At 39.1% G+C, this 20,327-nt stretch overlaps 1 protein-coding gene across 1 annotated transcript; it reads left to right on the top strand.

Annotated features, from left to right (window-relative positions):
- The first annotated feature begins 556 nt into the window (after positions 1–556).
- Positions 557–12,992, top strand: LOC121871088 (dolichyl-diphosphooligosaccharide--protein glycosyltransferase subunit 1-like). The gene is made up of 9 exons (XM_042373221.1): positions 557–898; positions 4,266–4,376; positions 5,341–5,589; positions 5,908–6,104; positions 6,642–6,844; positions 7,382–7,496; positions 8,247–8,451; positions 12,146–12,328; positions 12,912–12,992. The coding sequence occupies exons 1-9, from the start codon at positions 572–574 to the stop codon at positions 12,975–12,977; spliced, it is 1,656 nt and encodes a 551-aa protein (XP_042229155.1). The 5' UTR covers positions 557–571; the 3' UTR covers positions 12,978–12,992.
- Positions 12,993–20,327: the final 7,335 nt, after the last annotated feature.

Below are 20,327 nucleotides of genomic sequence, written 5' to 3'. Positions count from 1 at the left end.
GACGTATAATAAACCCGTAAAAAGACAGGGAGAGATATTAACAGAATGACTGACAAAAATTCAAAGAAGATATTTGTGCTGACAGGATAAGACAGCCAAGCCATCTACTACTTTGCTGTTACTCGGAATCGAGTATGGCGATCATCCAGCTATGATACAATGATATGAGTTATTAAGGATGTGACCTAGGTTGGTGAGTTTTAAGGTGACTAAAGAGGCCGGTACGGGACCGGCAGAGTCGTTCAGGCACATTCAGGAGCCGGTGCAAGCCCAGTACTTGCCAACAGTGCGTAACAGAGACGTGACCGATCGCCCAAGCGGCTAACGAGCCGATCAGTGGTGAAGAGGATAAAAGTAAAGTAAAGTAAATAGTAACGGTATGAAACTCCGAGATCATAATGTAAATTGATAAGTATAGTGGCTTATCAAAATACTATAGTGTCCTACTCACGAAGTACATGACAAGGGGCTTAGTAAATACATGTGTATTATGATTAGTGAAGAGGGTGGCTATACAATGCGCATCTCGCTGTTAACTTGGGCAGATCAGCTGTGATGGCGTCGCGTCAGTATGGTGTCAGACGGTGGTTGGCTGAGAGGCGGCACCGGCATCACCCCCCAGCGTGTGTGTGATATCCGTCCACCTACACCAAAGATGGAGGGTCATCTTAAAGTGCTGTTGCTGGGGCTGCTGGTGGTGGCCTCCTCTGCTACCTATGACAGCATTAACAAGGATTTAATCAACAAAAAGTTCGACAGGAAATTAGATATATCGTCACAGTTGGTTAAGATTACCAATAAGATAACCCTGGAGAATGGTGGCTCGGGGGCTGTCAAGTCCTTCCTCTTGGCCTTCACTAAAGTTGAGAAGGATAACCTGTCTTACTTAAATGCTCAGGTGAGAGGCGGCAGGTGACAGCAGTGTGAGTGGATTTAATGCGGTGTTTATAGCATTAATTGGTTACCCCTTTTTCAGTTAACGTTTCGTGTTTTTGTATACACTTCTGCAACCTTTTACAGTATTAGGTTCAATATAAGGTTTAAACAGTTATAAGGATCAGTCGGGATCATATTAGAACAGAAATGGGTAAACTTATGTCACGTATTGTTTCTCTCGGGAGGCAGCTGTTAATATACCCCTGTCATTTATAATCTTAGGAATGGTTGAATACTTTAACAAGTATACTTGTCATAATTAGTCATGATCAGCAAAAGTAGGGTATTGTGTTGGCAACCGTTCACTTTATATTTCTACTTGAACTGTTCATGAATACTTTTGGAAAAGGAAAGTTATTTTATAATTGAGAAGAATCAGATGTGAAAATCTTGAAAACTAGCATGGTAGTATGGTAATTCTCTGGGCTAACAATTTAGGACATTGTTCCCCAATAACAAGCAACCTTACAAAATGGTATTATTTTACTTTTCTGGTAATACAGGAATTTTATCTTTATTATAGGTAGTTTCAACAATTCTAAGACACTTTTCTTCTATGACATTTCCCAAGCAAACTACATATATGTTGGGGGGTCCGGAGGGGTGAAGCCTCCCAGTTAGGGGGTTAAGTCAGGTCATTTGTGAGGGTAACGTCATAGAATTGTCGAAACTGTTGAGTGCAAAGATAAAATTCCTAAGAGTCCTGTGTTGTCCAAAAGTCAAAATTTACTTAGAAAATTTTCTATGTCCTGGATATAGGAAAGGCAGCTGTATTGACCAACTGTATTGTTAATGGTTAGGTTGGGTTAGTCAGAAAGAAGACCATCTTGGTAACTAACATTGTATAGTCTGCCCACCACCCATGGGCATTAGGCTGGTCCAACGAATTACCCAAAAGTATATTAAATCAGAGTAAAATCTTAACGAATATGTTTTACATCAATGAAACCTGATTAATAATGTATTCATTGAAATGTAGTCAAAATAATGAAATAATAAACAGCGAAAAATGCTAAATTCCAAAGAGTCACCTATCCAAAATGGAGATATAATTACCGATGTTTCTGTTACTTTGGGGTATTTAACGTAGCCGTAGGATTTACTTTTCGTTAGGTTAGGTTAGCGAAGTGCATCACGATGGATCTGAGTTATCTCCCTTGTTCACGAACTCTTTGAAATTCAGCTTTCGCCAATACTGAAAGTTTTTCGCTGTTTATTATTTCATCTTACAAATTATTTTTACAAAATTACACTAAAAATATTATTAAACATGTTTTGTGTATGTATAACAGATATTCGTTAAGATTGTACCCTTATTTGCTATACTTTTGGGTACTTTTGGGTAATTCGTGGCTCCCCATTAGGTTGCCATATGAATAGACATTGGCATTTTGCATATGGCTGCTGTACATGTATCCTGTGGCAATTTTCTATAGAAGAAAATAGTTTCTCGCCTCGAGAATATCCAAAACTAGGTGGAGGAATTCAAACTTTCTTAAATTCTGTTTGGCAACATTTCTTAGGTTTTTGTAGAGCAAATACATTTAATGGTAAAAATTCGTTTTTTGCTCGAATAGGAAAAATATTATATGTTAAAATATTTTGTTTTTCATTGTAAGTTGAAAGAATCTGACAATTACTTTTGGCGCTGATGCTTATTAATGGAGATATGATCCCTTTAAGTGTACTAAATGCCCCCCAAAATCAGTTTTTTAATTAAATAAGAAGGGACTAAAGTCCAATTACTATGATACTCTTATTGTTTAAAAATAAGACGTCATATTTCATAAGCATCGTATTGTTCTTTTGATGTTGGAATAAAATACGAGCAACATTTGACAGTTCAATATGATAAATTTATTTTTCCATGTTTGACACCTGGTTTGTACTGCAGTAATTGCAAAATGGTAAACACCATTTCTTTGATCTATAGATTCACAAATGCATTACAATATTTTGGCGGAAAATGGCCAGGTGTTGCTTGTGAGAAGTGTGTTAACAGCAACTCTACTGGAATTTGCATTGAGAATGGAAGGTGCATACATACAGTAAGAGGTGGAGGATGTTGCTGGAGAAACTCAACATTGGGAGTTTATCCCTGGATTGTGTTGAGTTCTGTTACTTGGGTGACATGATCAATACTAGAAGTGGTGCTGGGGCTAGCTCAGCTGCAAGAGGGAGAAGTGGCTGGAGGAAATTGAAGGAGCAGCTGCCTCTATAGATGGCAAGTGAAATTTCTCTTCGTGTGCAAGGAAAGATAGCACGAGAAATGTTATGTTATGTTTGAAAGTGAAACATGGCCAGTTAAAAACGATAACATACATAGACTTGAGTGAGGTACATATGAGAATGAGATGGATGTGTAATGTGACACTGAAAGATAGGAAATCCTGGACAGAGCTAAGAGGGTAGCTGGGTAATGAGAGTTGGAGAAGTTTTGTGTAGAGGAATTGAGATTTGGAGAGAATGGAGATCAGTTAGGTCAAGAGATGCATGAATCTGATTGGAGGGAAGGAGACCAAGGGTTAAGAGAAGAATGACATGAGGAGAAGTGAGAAATGACCCTAAGCTATAAAAACCTGATGAGAGAGGCTGTAATCAGGTACATAATCATTGCTAAGTTTGGAAAGTGGCTGCAAAGAAAGTGATGAATTACTATTACTGTTGATACACTGAAAGGAAAGGAAATTATTTAGAATTTATGCAAATAGTACATTAATAAATCTTTGAACTTAATTCAGTGATTTAGTAAACTTGAAGGAATTGATTTTACCAGGAGCAGACCACAACCTATTTGATTTGTACCACATAAAATGAGAGAGATTAGTGATTCTCTTTATTAATTTGCAGAAGCACACAGTCTAGAGTACTTCGCATTTATTAAGTAGCTACACTTAATATATTAATTTTTTTCCTTCCAACATCACGCTGCACACAAGTTAACGTATAGTATTGTACTCGGTACTACAGTATATGGTACTGTACTAGAAAAGGTATTACTAATATAGTACAGTACTGTATTGTATTGGTTAACTTAATGTACAAACATAAATACCCGGTAATTACCATCTTTAGTATGGTAAGCATATTCTGCCATAGACACAAGCTCTTATTGCTTGTAGATTGTGTTGAGAAAATTCTCTAATTCTTGGAATCCATTGGTAAAGTCCATGGTTCATTAGTGTATTGCTTTTATTTTTATAATCCCAGTGCCAAAATTGTGTAAATACTGAAGCTTTCCCAGAAAATGGTTGTTCTCAAGCATGTGTAAATTAGTATTTCATGTCAGAAAGGTACCAGTATTTATTTTTTCTAATTATATTACCCAGTCAGGTGGCACAGTTCTCAAGTTAGCAGAAACCCGTGTACAGGAGCATCGTGATTTGGCCTTCTTCAAGGTGGAGCTAAAGGATGCTCTCCAGTCAGGCAAGACTGTCAATGTAAGTATTTTACTGTACAGTAGTTTACGGTAGTTTTATTAACGTTTCGACTTTATCAATTTTTTTTTTAAGTGTTTTAAACATATGTTCTGGAATCATTTGTTAATGCTTGACCATTTGAGATATACTGTACTGTATAGCTACTGTATGTACTGTATAATATACTCTGTACATAAGAGTGATTATGAACTGAAATACCAGAGTTGGTGATAGGGAAGTGGAGAGGATTGTAATGAAATATCGAGTGCAAGGAATACCCTGTATGTGATAATGCAGAAACTAAGATATGTGCTGACAATGAGTTGATACAATAGTGTGGAATACAGTACATGTCAATAAATAGAAATAAAAAAGTGTGGAGTTGAAATAATGGAGAAAACAGGGGACCATTAGAATGTGTTGGTGGAAAGAACAAATGAAATGTAAGTAAGTTGTGATTTGTTTTGAGGAGCAGTGTACAAAGTGCTTGGCCATTACTGGGTAGAAATTACATACAGTAAATGGTGAATGGAATGCTCGTGTGAAATAAATTAAGAGAAGTAAAGATGTTGGTTATAGAGGTTGACAAGCTTAGAAAAGAGTGTAGCTGAAAGATATGAGAAAATGGTTGAGACAAGGTGGACACATGTAAATTGGGGTGGTGGGAGTGGGGAATAAATAAGAAAGTGAACAGTTCAAGAGTATACAGTAGTGTTAAAAACTGTAGCGGTGATATGTTGGCATAAGAAATTAAGTCAGAGAATGAAATGTTGCATACGCATATCCTTTTTGTAAAAGAAAAAAGATGTTAAAGAAGGTGGGAATGTTTTTAAGATTGGATGGAATTGTAAAGTGAATACCAATTATGGATCACTTATTGTCCTGTTTTGATGTACTGATGCATACAAGTGTTTTAGGAGCCTTGCCTGTTATTGTATTGCAACGATTTTTCAGTTTTTGTTTTATTTTTGTTTTGTTAATCCAGGTTGAGGTGGAGATCATATTGACCCAGATTTTGGAGCCTTACCCAGCTATCATCCAGCAAGGAGAGAAGCAACTAGTGCGTTATTCTGGGAACCACTATATCCTCACCCCCTATTCCAGTAACACTCAGACAACAACTGTCACCCTTCCATCCCCCAATATTGAATCCTACTCACGTCTCAAGCCCACTACCCACACAGATACCTCCATTACCTATGGTCCATATGAAGGAGTTGCTGGATTCTCAGAGGTAAAGGTGCTTTACTTACATTCAGAGCAGTTAATATTAATGTGGTCTAAAGTAGAATGTACAGAGAGAACTATGTCAAAAAAGGCTAAGAAGGGATGTACTGTATGTGGCATCTGTTGATCAAACATTACTCTATGGGTGTGAAACATAGGTGGTAGAACCCCATGAAATATGTTAGTTGAGAAATAAAACAGTAAAGTAATTTTTTTTGGATTATGTTACCACTAAAACTAAATTTCATTAGCATCTGTTTAAGGATTTGATTGATGGTGCAGTAATTTTGTATTCTTTACTGTATATTTTATTTTATATTTTCAGGATTCCATGAATGTCCATTTTGAAAACAACGCCCCGTTTTTGACTGTCTCAAGGCTTGAGCGCGTAATTGAAGTGTCTCATTGGGGTAACATAGCTATAGAGGAGACAATTGATGTTTTACATACAGGTGCCAAGTTGAAGGGCCCCTTCTCGCGTTATGACTATCAGCGTGAGCACAACAGTTACTCCAGTATTAAGTAAGTTAAAGCAGTTTGCCAAGAATCACTTTGTATTTTATGTGCAAGTGTGTTGTACATTTGAATTCTTTATACCAAAATCCAGTTAGGTGTATGTTTAATTGTGCATGGTCTTTTAGACAATACAATCTAAAACAGATGTCCCCACATTTATCCAGCCTTGTATGACTACTTCCAAGGGCCCAGTATTCCTTCACTTTGCCTTTGTTATTCAAATATATTACTCAACAAAACTCCATTTTACACCCTTGTTGAATGCACAGCCAAACCATTATGTTTAAGATGTTAAAAAGGTGGGAAATAGCAAGACCATTGTAGCTCTTGAATAAATGCACTGATTTGTGATTCACTGGAGTTTCCTAGCCAGCCTATAACCTTTGTGACTAGCTAGCATGTGCTGTGAAGTGTCTCCTCCACTAAATAGTTACTAACTGATAACTTTTACATGATTATCTTCCTTTTAGCTTGCATTTAAATCTACTTGTTACTTTACTCCCATCCCAACTAATTGAGTAATAATACATAATCCCACAACAGATCTTTCAAGACGATTATGCCAGCTTCTGCAAAAGATGTTTATTATCGTGATGAAATTGGCAATATCTCCACATCTCACATGCGAGTACAAGATGACGCAGTTGAACTAGATTTGAGGCCCAGGTTTCCATTGTTTGGAGGATGGAAGACTCATTACAAGATAGGCTACAATGTTCCTTCATATGAGTATCTCTACAGCTCTGGTATGGAAGCTTTTTATTATTTATTCTGTACAGTACTTGAGCATTTCAAACATTTTCAGTAGCTAGCATATTTGTTGAAAGGTGTAGAAATGCATATTTAACATACAGAATACACATCTGCACTGTTGGTTCGTGTATTTTGAGGAAAATGAAGTACAGTTTAATAGTTGAGCTAAATAACCCCTCAAGTTATGTGAGCGAGTGAGGCAGCTGATTTATACTTAGTAAAAACCCTTTTATTTGGTAATGGAAGTAAGATGAGTAAATTGAATTTCTGTCCTGTAGAAATGAACAAAGGTACAGGCGTATTATGATAACGAACTGTGAATGAGGTGAATAATTTGCAGCAAAATATTGAATGTAATCACTTTTTTCCCTTCTTCATGTGCATAAAACCAATCACTTTGAAATGTCAGGACCTTTGGTTAAACAATCTTCTAGTGCTTGCAAACTTGATGAATATTGCGAGATATATTGTCTTCTGAAAATAAAAGTAATTGGGTAAATAAAAATTTACAGCATTTTGTTAATTTTCAGGTGATGAATACATTCTGAAAATGCGCATTTTGGACCATGTGTTTGATGACTTCACTGTTGACGAGTTGGTGTTGAAAATCATCCTACCAGAAGGCGTACGCAATATTATCCTTGAGTAAGTTGTATCTTCAAGTTCAATACGTATTTCTCCAATTGTTTTACAGTACCTCTAGGTATGTCGATTCTGTATAAATATACAGGTTGATAATCCCTTATCCGAAATCCTTGGGGCCAGGTGCATTTCGGATTTTGGAATTTTTCGGTTTTCAGAAATTTTTTTTTATTATTTATTTATTTATTTTTTATTTTTTGGTGTGTATTAGCCCACCTGGGCATAGATCACTGACCCACATCAGGGCCTCGAATAATAATAATAATAATTCATAGGTCTAGGTCGTGTTTCTCACTTTTGATCTTTTTTTCCTCCTTGTATTTCTTTTATTATTATTTTTTATTATTACAGTATTATTGTTATTATTATTAATTTGATTATTATATTTTGTTATTATTATTATCATTATTTTATTTTGGTGTATTTTTATTAAAAATATTATTTACTATGAATAATTATTATTATAATTATTATTACTATTTACATTTTTGCCCCCCAGGCCCTGATGTGGGTCAGTGATCTATGCCCGGGTGGGCTAATCCCTGTTAAAAAAAAAAAAAAAAAATCCTCCACAAAAAACTTTCGGTTTTCAGAGCTTTTTGGTTTTCGGAATTTCGGATAAAGTGTTGTCAACCTGTATCATATTTTCAAATTTGAGATTTTTGTTTCTGCTGTTTTAAGTTTTTGTAAATTGCATATTAATGTATACATTTATTGTACAGTATTGTACTTCATAAATTGTCAACCCTGCAGAACACCTTACTTGGTTGAGCGACTACCAGATGCTAAACATTTCACCTACCTGGACACGGTGGGCCGGCCAGTGGTCTCTGTGACCAAGAAGAACCTGGTGGAGAGTCACATACAAGACTTCACACTACACTACCAGTTCCCTTCAATACTCATGTTGCAAGAACCTCTACTTGTGGTGATAGCATTCTTCATCCTATTTATCACAGTAAGTGATTAGTTAACTTATTGGGTAAAAGTAGACATTTGAACAATAGATATTAGCACAAAAATATTATTTCTTCTTAAAAATGTAAGTCATTCTAAGTATCCAAAATTTTTAACATATTTGCATTATGAATTGTTTTATACTAATCATTCTGTATGAAAAACTAAATTACACGTCTTCAATCAAAATTTTTTTAATGCCGTTTTGAAGTTTTATACTTATTTTTTATTAGTAAAAGTTAAGCTCTGGCCAACACATAATTACAGTAATATCTCCGTTAGCCAGAATCCCTCAAACTCGTAAATCTCCAATAGCCGGAATTGAAATTTGCTCGGAAATTTGTTTCAAAGCCGGAATTTTCCCAAAAAAATTCCAGGTTTGGGAAAAAATTTTCCGAGGTTGAAAATCGAGAGGATTTTCAGAATTTTTTTAAGAAAGATGAAAGTATTTTTTTTGGGGGGGTGGGGGCTGACCTGACTCATGTAAGGTAGAGGTAGGGTGGAGGATTAGTGGTCTCATATTACTGATCTGATGGAATGTTAGATCACCCTTTCTTGGCTGGGGGATTAGTGGGTCTCATGACCTGAAGTTGCCTTGAATAAACACGAAAGCTAAAGCATTTTTAGGAAAATTGTGATAAGTATAAGTATAAATGAGCAAAGTTGTATCCCTTCAACGTTACATTACCTAACATTTTAAAATATGGAGTGAGAAAGCAGAAAAGTGTGAGTGATACAGTGAGTCCTCGACTTACGACGGGGTTAGGGACCGACGACCAGGTCGTAAGTCGAAAATGCGAAAATAATACATAGAAAATAGGCGTCTCTTTTTCTTCTCAGCACCACGAGAACTCTCACTTTTAAGCTTGCCAGCCACTTTAAAGGTAATTACAAACAAAAATTTTGTCAGTACACAGTGCGATCACTGAAGTCAGGACTCGAAAATACGTAATTTGAAAAATATTTTATACGACTGCGGCGGTCGTAAGTTGAGTACATGTATATACTGTATCACTCTACGAACGTGGCAGTGTGTATTTCTTGTGTTTGCCCAGAACAGCCAACTTGTCCATTATAGTAAACTACTATTCATCAAATGACCGTCATTGACGATACAATATTGCTTATTTATTAATTAATACCACAACATCACACCCAGACACCCTAACACCACCCACACACCCCCATATTGTATGACATATATTTATGCTTGGTTAACTACGTGGTGGTGAATTGAAAGATCAGCTGTTGAGGAGCTCAGCGTTTGGCAACACTGGTGCATGTTACCACTCCTTTCCACTCCATCTCTCTAATCACCCACACCTTTGTGTTTTCTCACTCCACAATTTAAAATCTTCTGTAACATAATGTTGAAGGGATATAATGTGATAAATGTAAGGATAAAAAATGCGGTATTTTAGCTTTCATGTTTATTCAAGACATCTTCAGGTCCTCAGACCCACTAATCCCCCAACCGGCAATGGGTGACCTGACATTGTATCAGAAGGTCAGTAATATGAGACCACTAATACCCCACCCTACCTCCACCTGGCATTGTGTCAGGTCAGGTCACTTACAGGAGACCCACTAATACCCCACAGCTCCAAGGGAGTGGAAAATATCAGTCTTTGCTGTAACACACAGCTTCATTCATGACCATATCATATAGATTTTTAGTTTAAACTCTTGGAAAACTCCTCAGCACACAGAAACATTCTGTGGATGTGGGCTGGTGTTTGTCTGTACAAGATGCTTAGTTTAGACACTTGTAAAGTTTTTTCCAGTAATCGGAAATATTTCCGGATTTGAGAAAGTCATCCGGTTAGCCGGAAATATCTCATCCCCGGAAGTGCTCTGCACCAATTGTTTCGGCTAACGGGGATATCACTGTATGTACGTATGTCTTGGATAATTTAATAATGCATGGAAAGAGGTAGTAACCAATAATTTTATTTTCAAGATTTTAGTTGAATATTTTATTTTTGTTTTCAAAATATATGACCTTCATTGATGATGATGATAGTTTAGTAGCCAGTTAGTTAGCATATTAATCATAAAAAGTAGAGGTCTTTAGGAGCCACTCTACATTATCTGATTGGATTTTTTTATTTGTGTTTGGCTTCTGGATTTATAGGGTTTGCTACATTTATTAGAATTAAGCAAAAAGTCTTCACAGTAGATTTAATTTGCTGGCTCCTTGGTCACACCCATGGATGACATGAATAACTTCTGCTGTTAGGTGTTCTACCAGGTGATAAAAACCATCACTAATACCTATACCCAATCACTGTACAGTTAACCCTCACTTTACGCGGTTAATGTAACCCGGAGGGTCCCGCGTAAAGTGAGAAACGCGTAAAGTGAATAACATAACATATGGGATTAATTGAAATGGAGTCCGGGCCGATCCCCAAACTCCACTTTTTGACGACACACAACTATGTTGTAGTAAAAATATTATCTTAACTTTATGATGGTATGCACACACAATTAATAATTAAGAGAAATATCAATAATATTAGGTTTTTTAACACTTACATTAGTAGAAAAAATGGCTGGGCACACGGGGATGGGCGGTTGGTTCCGAGGCAGAGGGCAGATTATTGGCCCTCACTTGTGTCACTTGTATCAATTGTATCACTATCCACCACAGAGGCTTGCAGGGCCTCTTTGTCAAACTCCACAAAGTCCATATAAGTCCATATCCTCACCATAATTATCACTATCACTGACTTGGGCCGGCTGTGGTGGGTGGCGGGTGAAGAACTGGTAATGTTTTGATGACTGGGCGACCTTGTGCGCACCATGTTCGCGCCGCTTACACAACATGGCGGATGGCGGGAGGTTTGGATCCAAAAATGGCACGGCTCGCCAGCCGCTCTCCGAGTAAAGGGGTACACGCACCGTGGAATGTGAGCATCCTGGGTTCCGGCAGGGCACCGCGTAAACGTGGAAACGCAGAATGTGGGACCGCGTAAAGTGAGGGTTAACTGTACAGTACTAGTTGGGGCATTTGTATTTTATGAAGAAATTAGGTGACGATACTCATCTGAATTGCAATTGGCTTACTTTTTTTTTTTTACGGGGATTAGCCCACCCGGGTACAGGTCACTGACCCACATTGGGGCCTGGGGGGCAAAAATGTAATAATAATAATATTGTATTAATAATATTAATAATAATAAATAATAGTCATAATAATTCATAATAAATAAAATTTATGATAAAATAAACAAAAATAAAATAATGATGATAATAATACAGTAACTGAAATAATAATAAAGAACTATAAATACAAAAATGAAAAAAATAGATCGAAAGTGAGAAGCGATATACTGTATGTATGTTGTGTTGTCAATGGAAAGAGAAACAATTGAGACCCTGCAATTGTGTGTAAATGAAGCAGAAAGTCAGATCAGCAACCTGGGACTTGGTCACAATTTTTGTGATGCCATATGGCAGCAGGGTCTACCATTAGACAACACATTGTGCTTCCAATAACTTCCCAGGCGGTAGTACCTCCCTGTTTGGTATCTGCCTACTGCCTACTACCTACAAAGGTGTTGGTATAATTTGTGATTCCGTTAATCTGTCTTCAAGAATTGGTGAGATGCATTGTTTCTTTGTGAAAGACTTCCCCCATAAGTCCATTACTGTGATTATTAAATTTACTCTTAATCTCATATTGCTTCCAGGTAATATTCTATGTTCGTCTGGATTTGACCCTTAGTAAAGATGATGCAACAGAGGCCAAGATGCGTGTGTCATCATACTGTGAACAAGTGCACACACACCATGATAAGAGAGCTCGCCTGTATGAGAAGCTAGAAGAAGAATTACAGAAGCTCAAGACCTCAAAAGATGTTGCTCAGTCTCAGGTAAATTATTCCAAATTTGATTCTATAATGCTAAAAAGTAAAATTTAAAATATTGTGCCTAATATGACATGAGTAATATTGTCAAGTTTAAGAATTTTCTTCCATGTAATTCACAATGCTGATTCTGGCACCAACTATTTTTAAAATTCAAAACCGATAATTTTCTTACTTAATGTTATTGAGTAGTTTCCCCTATCAAAGTGCAACTTGGGTGTCATCTGTTAGTGGTCAGAATATAAGTTCTTTGCAGTCAGGTATTGGAGGATTGTTAGGTGCTGTACTAACAGTGCAGTTAGACATTTGTAGAGTTTGATTTGGTTCTCTTCATTGATAATGGTTTTGAATTTGTAAGCCAAATATTTTGTGAAACTGGAGTAAGGTAACATGATTTAGTATTCTGAAATTACCAGCTAATGAAATTGAATTTGTATTGTTCTTTAAATTCCCTGATCATTTTCCATACTGTTAATGAAGATACTGTAGAAAGTGGCTGATACTTTTAACTTGAAGAGCTAGGTGGTTTTGCATTATTGCACTAGCCAGTTTTGGAAGTTTGGCAATTGTGCTGCATCCCTTTTGACAGCTTGGGCCTGATCTTCCAATTGACAATCCCTCAGTCACAACCATCACCGTCAAAAGAGAAAAATGAAAAGATGCTGCCCTCAAGATGCAGGAACTGAGCTACTTAATCACAATCACCTTTGCTACTGTTGTGATATGATATCATGGCTTTTGAGTCCATTTTGTTTCATTCCCTTGCTGATGCTCACCAAGAGTTGTCACTTCTGCCTTACTCTCCTCTGCTCTTGATTTACAGTAAACCCTGTCATATTTTTATTTGCAAAAGACCTGACCAAAAACATGAGAATTCTAAATTGGAGAGAGAGAGAGAGAGGAGGGGGGCTATTAATGTTGTAGGGGTCTATAAGGAAATTAAAGATATATTTTTTTTTCCTCAGACTGCTGGATTCAGGCCAGCATTCAGAGCTGCAAACAGGACATTAATTAGTTGTATTCTTTGACCTTCCTGTAGTACCGTATATATTGTACTAACTCCTTCAGCACAGCTTTGATATAGATATCTAGTTCTGAGTTGTATTCCTTTCCCTCACCTTCATTAGATCAAGATGGTTCATGTAGGATTTTTTCTCAAATACTGTCCTTCACTTAATATTTGCAATCCTTACTGGGCAGTTTAGAACTGGCAGCAGCAAAGCTTAATACATTTGTCAAAACTTTGCCAGGTTTTGAATGTCACAACTAATGTACTGTAATACTAACATGTTTGAGGATAAGCGTTGACTTTACATCTTGGCTGACCACTGATTAATTGCCTGGTTTTTATATTCGGGAGGTGGGGGGAGGGATGGACCCAGCGAAGTTGCCGGTTAGAAATTTCGAGGCTGCCAATCTGTGTGGCTTATAAGTGGTGTGGATTGTACATTATCTATCACACATACATAATTTTTTTGCTTGCTTGCTTGCTTGTTTTAGGTGACCTGAATGGTAAAATGACATGAATAGGCCTACTTTTTAATCAAGGCACACCAAAATCTTTAGAGGTACTGAATAGAACCTGTAAATAAGTTGCCCCCCTACACAGGGAAACTGCAAATGATGGAGAGTGTAAAGAGTGATCGTGAAAGGATTTTTTTTTTTCTAGGATTCTTCGTGACAGTGTACTTCAGCAATTGACCAATGTTGAGAAGTTGGTTGCTGGGAAGATGAGCAAGCAACAGTACATGGATGCTGATGCACCTTTACATAAGAAGAAAGAGGAGGCCCTAGAGAAAATAAAGTCAATTCTGGGCAACATATAAATGTGTCTGGAGCTGTTCTTCAGAGACTAGTATTACCATGTCAGAGGTGTTTATCACTGTCTGGGTATCAAAAAATGGTTGATTTGATGTTTTTATTCAATCCTTGAATGATATATGCCTGAAGACAATTTTGATAAAAACATCATTAAAGAATCAGTGTAATGCACTTTGCTCTTACCATTTGTGTAATAAATTACAAATGTTTCTTTACTCTGAATTGAAATTAAGTAAGGAAGTTGTTGGCTGTGTGAAAACACAAATCTTTGTGTTGATGTTAAGGCTATTCGAGGTTATTATTGCCTAGTCTTTATATTTATAATTTTTTGTATAACATTCCTCTTATGAGAATTTTGCTTTGCGTTTCATTTCTGACTCGTTTTGATGTAATTTTAGAGCTCGAATGGGGTTTTCTTCACAGGATGTGCTGTTAATAAAATATAAATGACTGGTCTTTTTGTGTATTGTATGTGGTCCCATTTATATTAGCAAACATATTTCCAATGTGAAGTGTAAGTGGACCCTGATGTGCTTCTTTCTACTGTAGCTGAACAAAGAATATTAAGACTAAAAAATTATATTAACATTTAAATCTAGGTCCTCTGTCATTTCTCAGTTTTCTGGGGGGCAGTAACACGGGCAATAATGGTTAGCTTAACTAAGGGTATTAACGTGGTATCCAGCTCCATACACACCACAGTAACTTTGCCTAGCACACTACCAACTGAGCCATAGAGCCACTTAATATAATAAATTAATGAAGGCAAAGGGCATAGTCAAAATACATGTGTATTATTGTACACCCACTAAAAAATTATTTGTTACCTGTTTTATATTGTATCACGCCTTAAGGCTGCCGAATAATTTTTAGTGGGTGTACGTGTATGTATCGTGCATGTATACATGTGTGTGTACAAGTATCATGTACACCCACTAAAAAATTATTCGGCATCTGATACAAATCTGTCGCATTATGGCCTGGAATATTTCTCTTGGGAGGACAGTGTAAAGGGTGTCGAGGTCTTTAAGCTGCTAAGGGAACATACTGTAAGTGCACTAGGGTCAAGGAGACTACAATGGGTACAGATATACATTTAGAAAAGTAACTAGAAAGTGTACCGGGAATAACAAAAAAGTGAAATTAGATAGAGAATTAAACCCAAAATGCAACTGACAGAAAACCCTGATAGAGACTAGCCTATTTGTCTGGTATACGAACAGTAGAAGTACTGTTATGTATTAGAATTTAGATGGAAGAAATCAGTGTTCTAGTACGGTGTGTACTGAAAAAAATCAATGTACGTAATAGCATTCACTGAAACCTGGACTCTCTCAGACACGTAAGTTATCTGTCGAATATCAAATTAAGGGATATGAATGATTTCATACTGATAAGATAAATCAGGAAAGGAGGTGGGGTAGCAATCCATGTCACATACTTTGAAGTGTGGCTACAAGATGATATTTAGACTGAATTGAACCTACTTGGAGAATAATACGTATACAAGATTTAGTTCTGTCAAACAAAGAAAACCTCATTAATAAATAATGTAGACATAGGATGCAAACTAGCCAACAGCGATCATAAAGAATTCAGTTTTAAAATAGCACTTCATGTAAATCATAAGGAAAACGACATGGAAGCCCCAGGTTTCTGCAGGACAAATGGTTTAAGAGAAAGGGGTTGAGGGCAGGCGTTATTCTTTTGGGTGTGAATTAGGTGACCTCACATAGTGACTGCAGAGGGTAACCCTTCCTCAGGTGACCTGACCAAGAGCTATGATGTTACCAAGTACAATACCATAATTTAAATAAGGTTGCTTATTGCACTATGATGGAATATACCATATAGAAAAATCAGATTAAGTAACAATGATTCCTAATAGATAAGTAATTATTTAAAGAATATTATTGGGCAGAAAAAGGATATGCCTGTACTTGGGTTCATATAAAGGAGTGATAATTACAAGACCAGCAAGGTTATCCTAAACTGTTTCTCTTATGTGAGAACTCACTTGGGATATGTAGTTCAGCTTTAGTCACCTTACTACAGGATGGATATCGAATCCCTAGAAAACATTAGAGGATGACGGCAAGAAAGAGTGGTAATAAATGGAGGTACATTAGGCCAAATCTCACTGAAACATTTAAAATCTTGAAAGGGATGGAAAATGTGAATCTAGGCCATTTCTTTGTGATATCATGCACCACCAACACTAGAGGATATAACTAGAAGCTAGTCAAGTTATCATGCAGAACAAACATAGGGAATTACTTCTTCACACAGTGGGTGATAAACCTACGGAACAGTCTGCCAGCCCAATCTGTGGAATCGTGAACAATACTGGGCTTCAAAATAGCCCTTGAGAAAATTATCAAGAACACTGGAGGGATCCTACACAGGTCACTGACCTTCCCTCCCTCTGCATGGCCACCTCTAGTGGATGGCCATAAGGTAAGTAAGGTAGGTAGGTAAATTAGGAACCTAGAGTATGGAGACATTGAAGCACAGCTGAATTTGCATTCCCTTGAGAGACGTAGAGCGAGGGGCGATATGTTTGAGGTATATAAATGGAAGTCAAGGTTAAACAAAGGTCGTATAACAAAGGTACTTATACTATCTAATCAGGAGTAAACATGCACATTTGACATATAGATTAAGATACTACTGCCTGGGATGGTATTGGAAGCATAATGTGTTGTCTAATGGTAGACCCTGCTGCTATATGGCATCAAATATTGTGACCAAGTCCCAGGTTGCTGATTTGACTCAATGCCTCATTTACACACAATTGCAGGGTCTCAATTGTTTCTCTTACTTTGACAACACAATTTGTATCTATCGTTTCTCACTATTGATCTTTTTTCTTCTTTTTTTTTTGCATTTGTTTATGGTTCTATATTATTATAATTATTAGATTTAATCTTTTTAATTTTTATTTTTATTATTATTATAATAATAATAATATATCTTTACCTCCCAGGCCCTGATGTGGGTCATTCACCTGTGGGGTTAACTTGATGTTGGATCACTAGGATGGAGGTGAAGGAACTCATGTTATTATATATATATATATATATATATATATATATATATATATATATATATATATATATATATATATATATATATTAAAAATGCAGTGCTAGGGAGTTGCTGTGTGGTGAGGAGCTTGTTAGAGGAGGTCTTGTCTGTTTGAGAGCTGAGTAGAATTCAGAGGCTGTGGCTTATATACAGTCCACCAGTTTGCTGGCCGACCACCGTGCAGTACACTAGGCTTGCAGAGAAACCTGGGATCAGCGACTAACGGCAGTGGCAGTTGTAGGGGAGAGTATCCACTACAATACTCCCCCTCCCCTCCGAGCGCTGCAGGAAACTTGTCGGCAGGGTTGTATTCCACATCGAGCCGCAACGGGTGACGACTCCGTCTAGGACACGAGATCTGTGGGAGAAGCAGAGGGAGAAGGAGGGTTGTGGATAAGAGAAGGTTGAACAGGCGAGGAATGTGGTGCTTCTCTCGCGGCAGGTGCAAAGTCCTCAGGGGCGCCGGGTGGGGTGTCTGGGTCCATAGGTCCGGATGCAGGATCCTCATCAGGAGCAGGGTCCACGTCAGGAGCAGTAGGTACCTGGGGGGCATAGAAATATTCAAGCTTCAGGTAGTAGTACTCACCTGGCTCAATAAAAAAAAAACAGCATGAGTAGTCCTAAGGGAAGAACATTACGGTGTTAGGGGCCTGTCCCACAATTGGTTTACCTCATATCTGTCGAACAGGATGCAGTATGTCTGCTATAATAATCACCAATCTGACTCCTCGCCAATCTTGAGGGTGGTATGCTGTAGTGCGTTGCCTAGACGTGCCGAGGAACTGTAGGAGGTGCTGCCAGAGTTGTGACACAAACTGGGCTCTTCGGTCAGTGATTACGGTTGCGGGGGGGCCAAAACGGGAAACCCAACCGGACATGAAGGCGCGGACAGTAGTCTGTGCTGTAGCATTGGGCATGGGAATTGCTTCTGTCCACCTGGTGAAACGGTCGATGCAGGTTAAGATGTAGGTGCTACCGTAGGATCATGGAAGAGGTCCCACGATGTCAAGGTGTACTACTTGAAAACGTCCTTTAGGAATAGGGAAGGTTTGTAAGGTTGCCCGTATGTGACGATGTATTTTGGAGGACTGGCAGGCCAGGCACTGGGCAGCCCATTTCTTAGTATCAGACGATGCCGGGCCAGACGACACGTTGCGTGAGGAGGCGCTGGGAGGCCCGCACACCCGGGTGGCTGAGACCATGGATGCGGTCGAAAACAGCTCGGCGGTGGACATGAGGCACGAATGGTCTAGGCTGCCTTCAGGATACGTTGCACCACAATTTTATCTTCGTGCCAGGAACAGGGAGTTCTTGGAGTGTGAGGCCTGAGGGGAATGTCTTGTATGCTGCCAGGTCTTCGTCGTTCTCTTGTGCCGCGGCTAGCTGCCCATAATCAATGGGTGGGGATGAGGGAAGAATGTTGGATATACAACGAGAGAGGGCGTCGGCGATCTCGTTGTGGCTGCCTTTAATGTGTTGGACGTCGCTGGAGAACTCCGAGATGTAAGTCAAGTGGCGCAGGACACAAGGTGTATGTGACTGGGAAGCTGAAGCGAAGGCGTGGACGAGGGGCTTGTGATCAGTGAAGATGGTGAACTGACGGGCCTCGAGGAAGTGCTCCTGTACCCCACAAATGGTGACCCCGGAGTGACGCAATCACACAGGATGGAGGAGAAACAGATCACTCTCCCAGTCTTCAAGCAACATGGAAGACTGGCTTATCCACCCAGAGGCAACTCTCATCGGCTCTACAGCTACTGTCTCTAAACCGCAGGTTAGACACCCTAGAGCAGCTCTGCTACTCTAAGCAGATAGCCGCTCCTATTCCTGCCCCAATCACCACCTCCTACCGACCCCAACACACCCGTCCTGCCTCAGACGCCACCCCGGCCCAGCAGTACCCCCTGCCGCTTCTGACGCGGCCCCTGCTCCTGAGTGCGGACCCACACACCCCTCTTTTCTCCCTCAGGTACTCCCTGCTAATGTCCTGCACCCTGCTGCTGTCGTGGACCCAGCTGCTGTCACGAGCCCTCATCCGCTTCTGCTGACGCAGCCCCTGCTCCTGACCCAGGCCCACACACCCCAGCAGGCGCATCTGACGACTCTGTACCTGCCGTGAGGGAAGCACAAAATTCATCGCCTCCACACACCCTTATTCTCCCTCTCTACTCCCACAGATATTGTGTATCTAGACAGTTGTCCCCAGCGACCGGCTCATCCACGCCATCGCCGTTGTCTCACATGAGGCACGCACCGCCCGTTCTGCCTCACATGTGCTATGCAACCCTGCAGACAACAAGTCTCCTACACCGCCTGGAGGGAAGGAGGGAGTATTGTAGTGGATTTCTTCCCTACAAACGGTGTTTGTCGCTGAGTAGCCGACCCCACGAATTCCACAGTGTGTGCCTCGTGTTCTAGGTCAACCAGCGCCGCCCACGGAGCGGGGGTCAACTACTAAGCCACGCCTACCCCCTGCTATTTAAGACCTGACCTCGTGGTGATCTCTCTTTTTCTACCTACACCAACCAGCCAGCAACACCCCCTCCTCCTCCTCCGCCTGCCTGGCGGTCCTCGCTCCCGCCGGCGAGCATGGCGACCCACAGGCTGGTCCTCCTCTGAGCACCCTCACCAACCAGCTCTCTCTACATCACGCTTGTAACCATGCTGCCTTCCCAGCACCAAGCTGCATTGTATATCCAATACAACATGTATACAGAGAGCACATCGTGATTTTTGAGTCTCGAACCAAACATAACATACCCCACAGTACTATTCTAGATGATACTAAATGTTACATCATACTTCCTTGAGATAAATGTATAGTATATATCAGGTGCCTAAAAGAGAGCTCAGGTTCTCAACTGGCTCAGCCATGTTAATATTGTTATTATTATCAACTGTGTATCTGTGTTTTTCTGGCTAAATAAACTGTTTCAATTCAATTCAACTTCTTTGGTGTTTTCCAGTACATTTCTGAAACGAGTTCGTATGTTGAACTCATGAAGATATACGAGTAGTTGAAGAATCTCAAAGACAAAGCCGAAGGCGAAAGTCTTGAAACAATGTTAACATGTTGTAAAATGTTAGGCTATTAATG

This window comes from Homarus americanus, unplaced genomic scaffold, assembly GCF_018991925.1.
Source record: "Homarus americanus isolate GMGI-L3 unplaced genomic scaffold, GMGI_Hamer_2.0 scaffold52512, whole genome shotgun sequence".
Classification (NCBI taxonomy): Eukaryota; Metazoa; Arthropoda; class Malacostraca; order Decapoda; family Nephropidae; genus Homarus; species Homarus americanus.
This window is presented reverse-complemented; position numbering and strand designations above follow the sequence as displayed.

Bases quoted from the DNA above. Each gene is read 5' to 3' on its own strand.
- LOC121871088 (XM_042373221.1), top strand. From the start codon at position 572: ATGGTGTCAGACGGTGGTTGGCTGAGAGGCGGCACCGGCATCACCCCC. The intron at 6,845-7,381 runs GTATGGAAGCTT...GTTAATTTTCAG, and splicing joins TGAGTATCTCTACAGCTCTG to GTGATGAATACATTCTGAAA. The intron at 7,497-8,246 runs GTAAGTTGTATC...TCAACCCTGCAG, and splicing joins GTACGCAATATTATCCTTGA to AACACCTTACTTGGTTGAGC.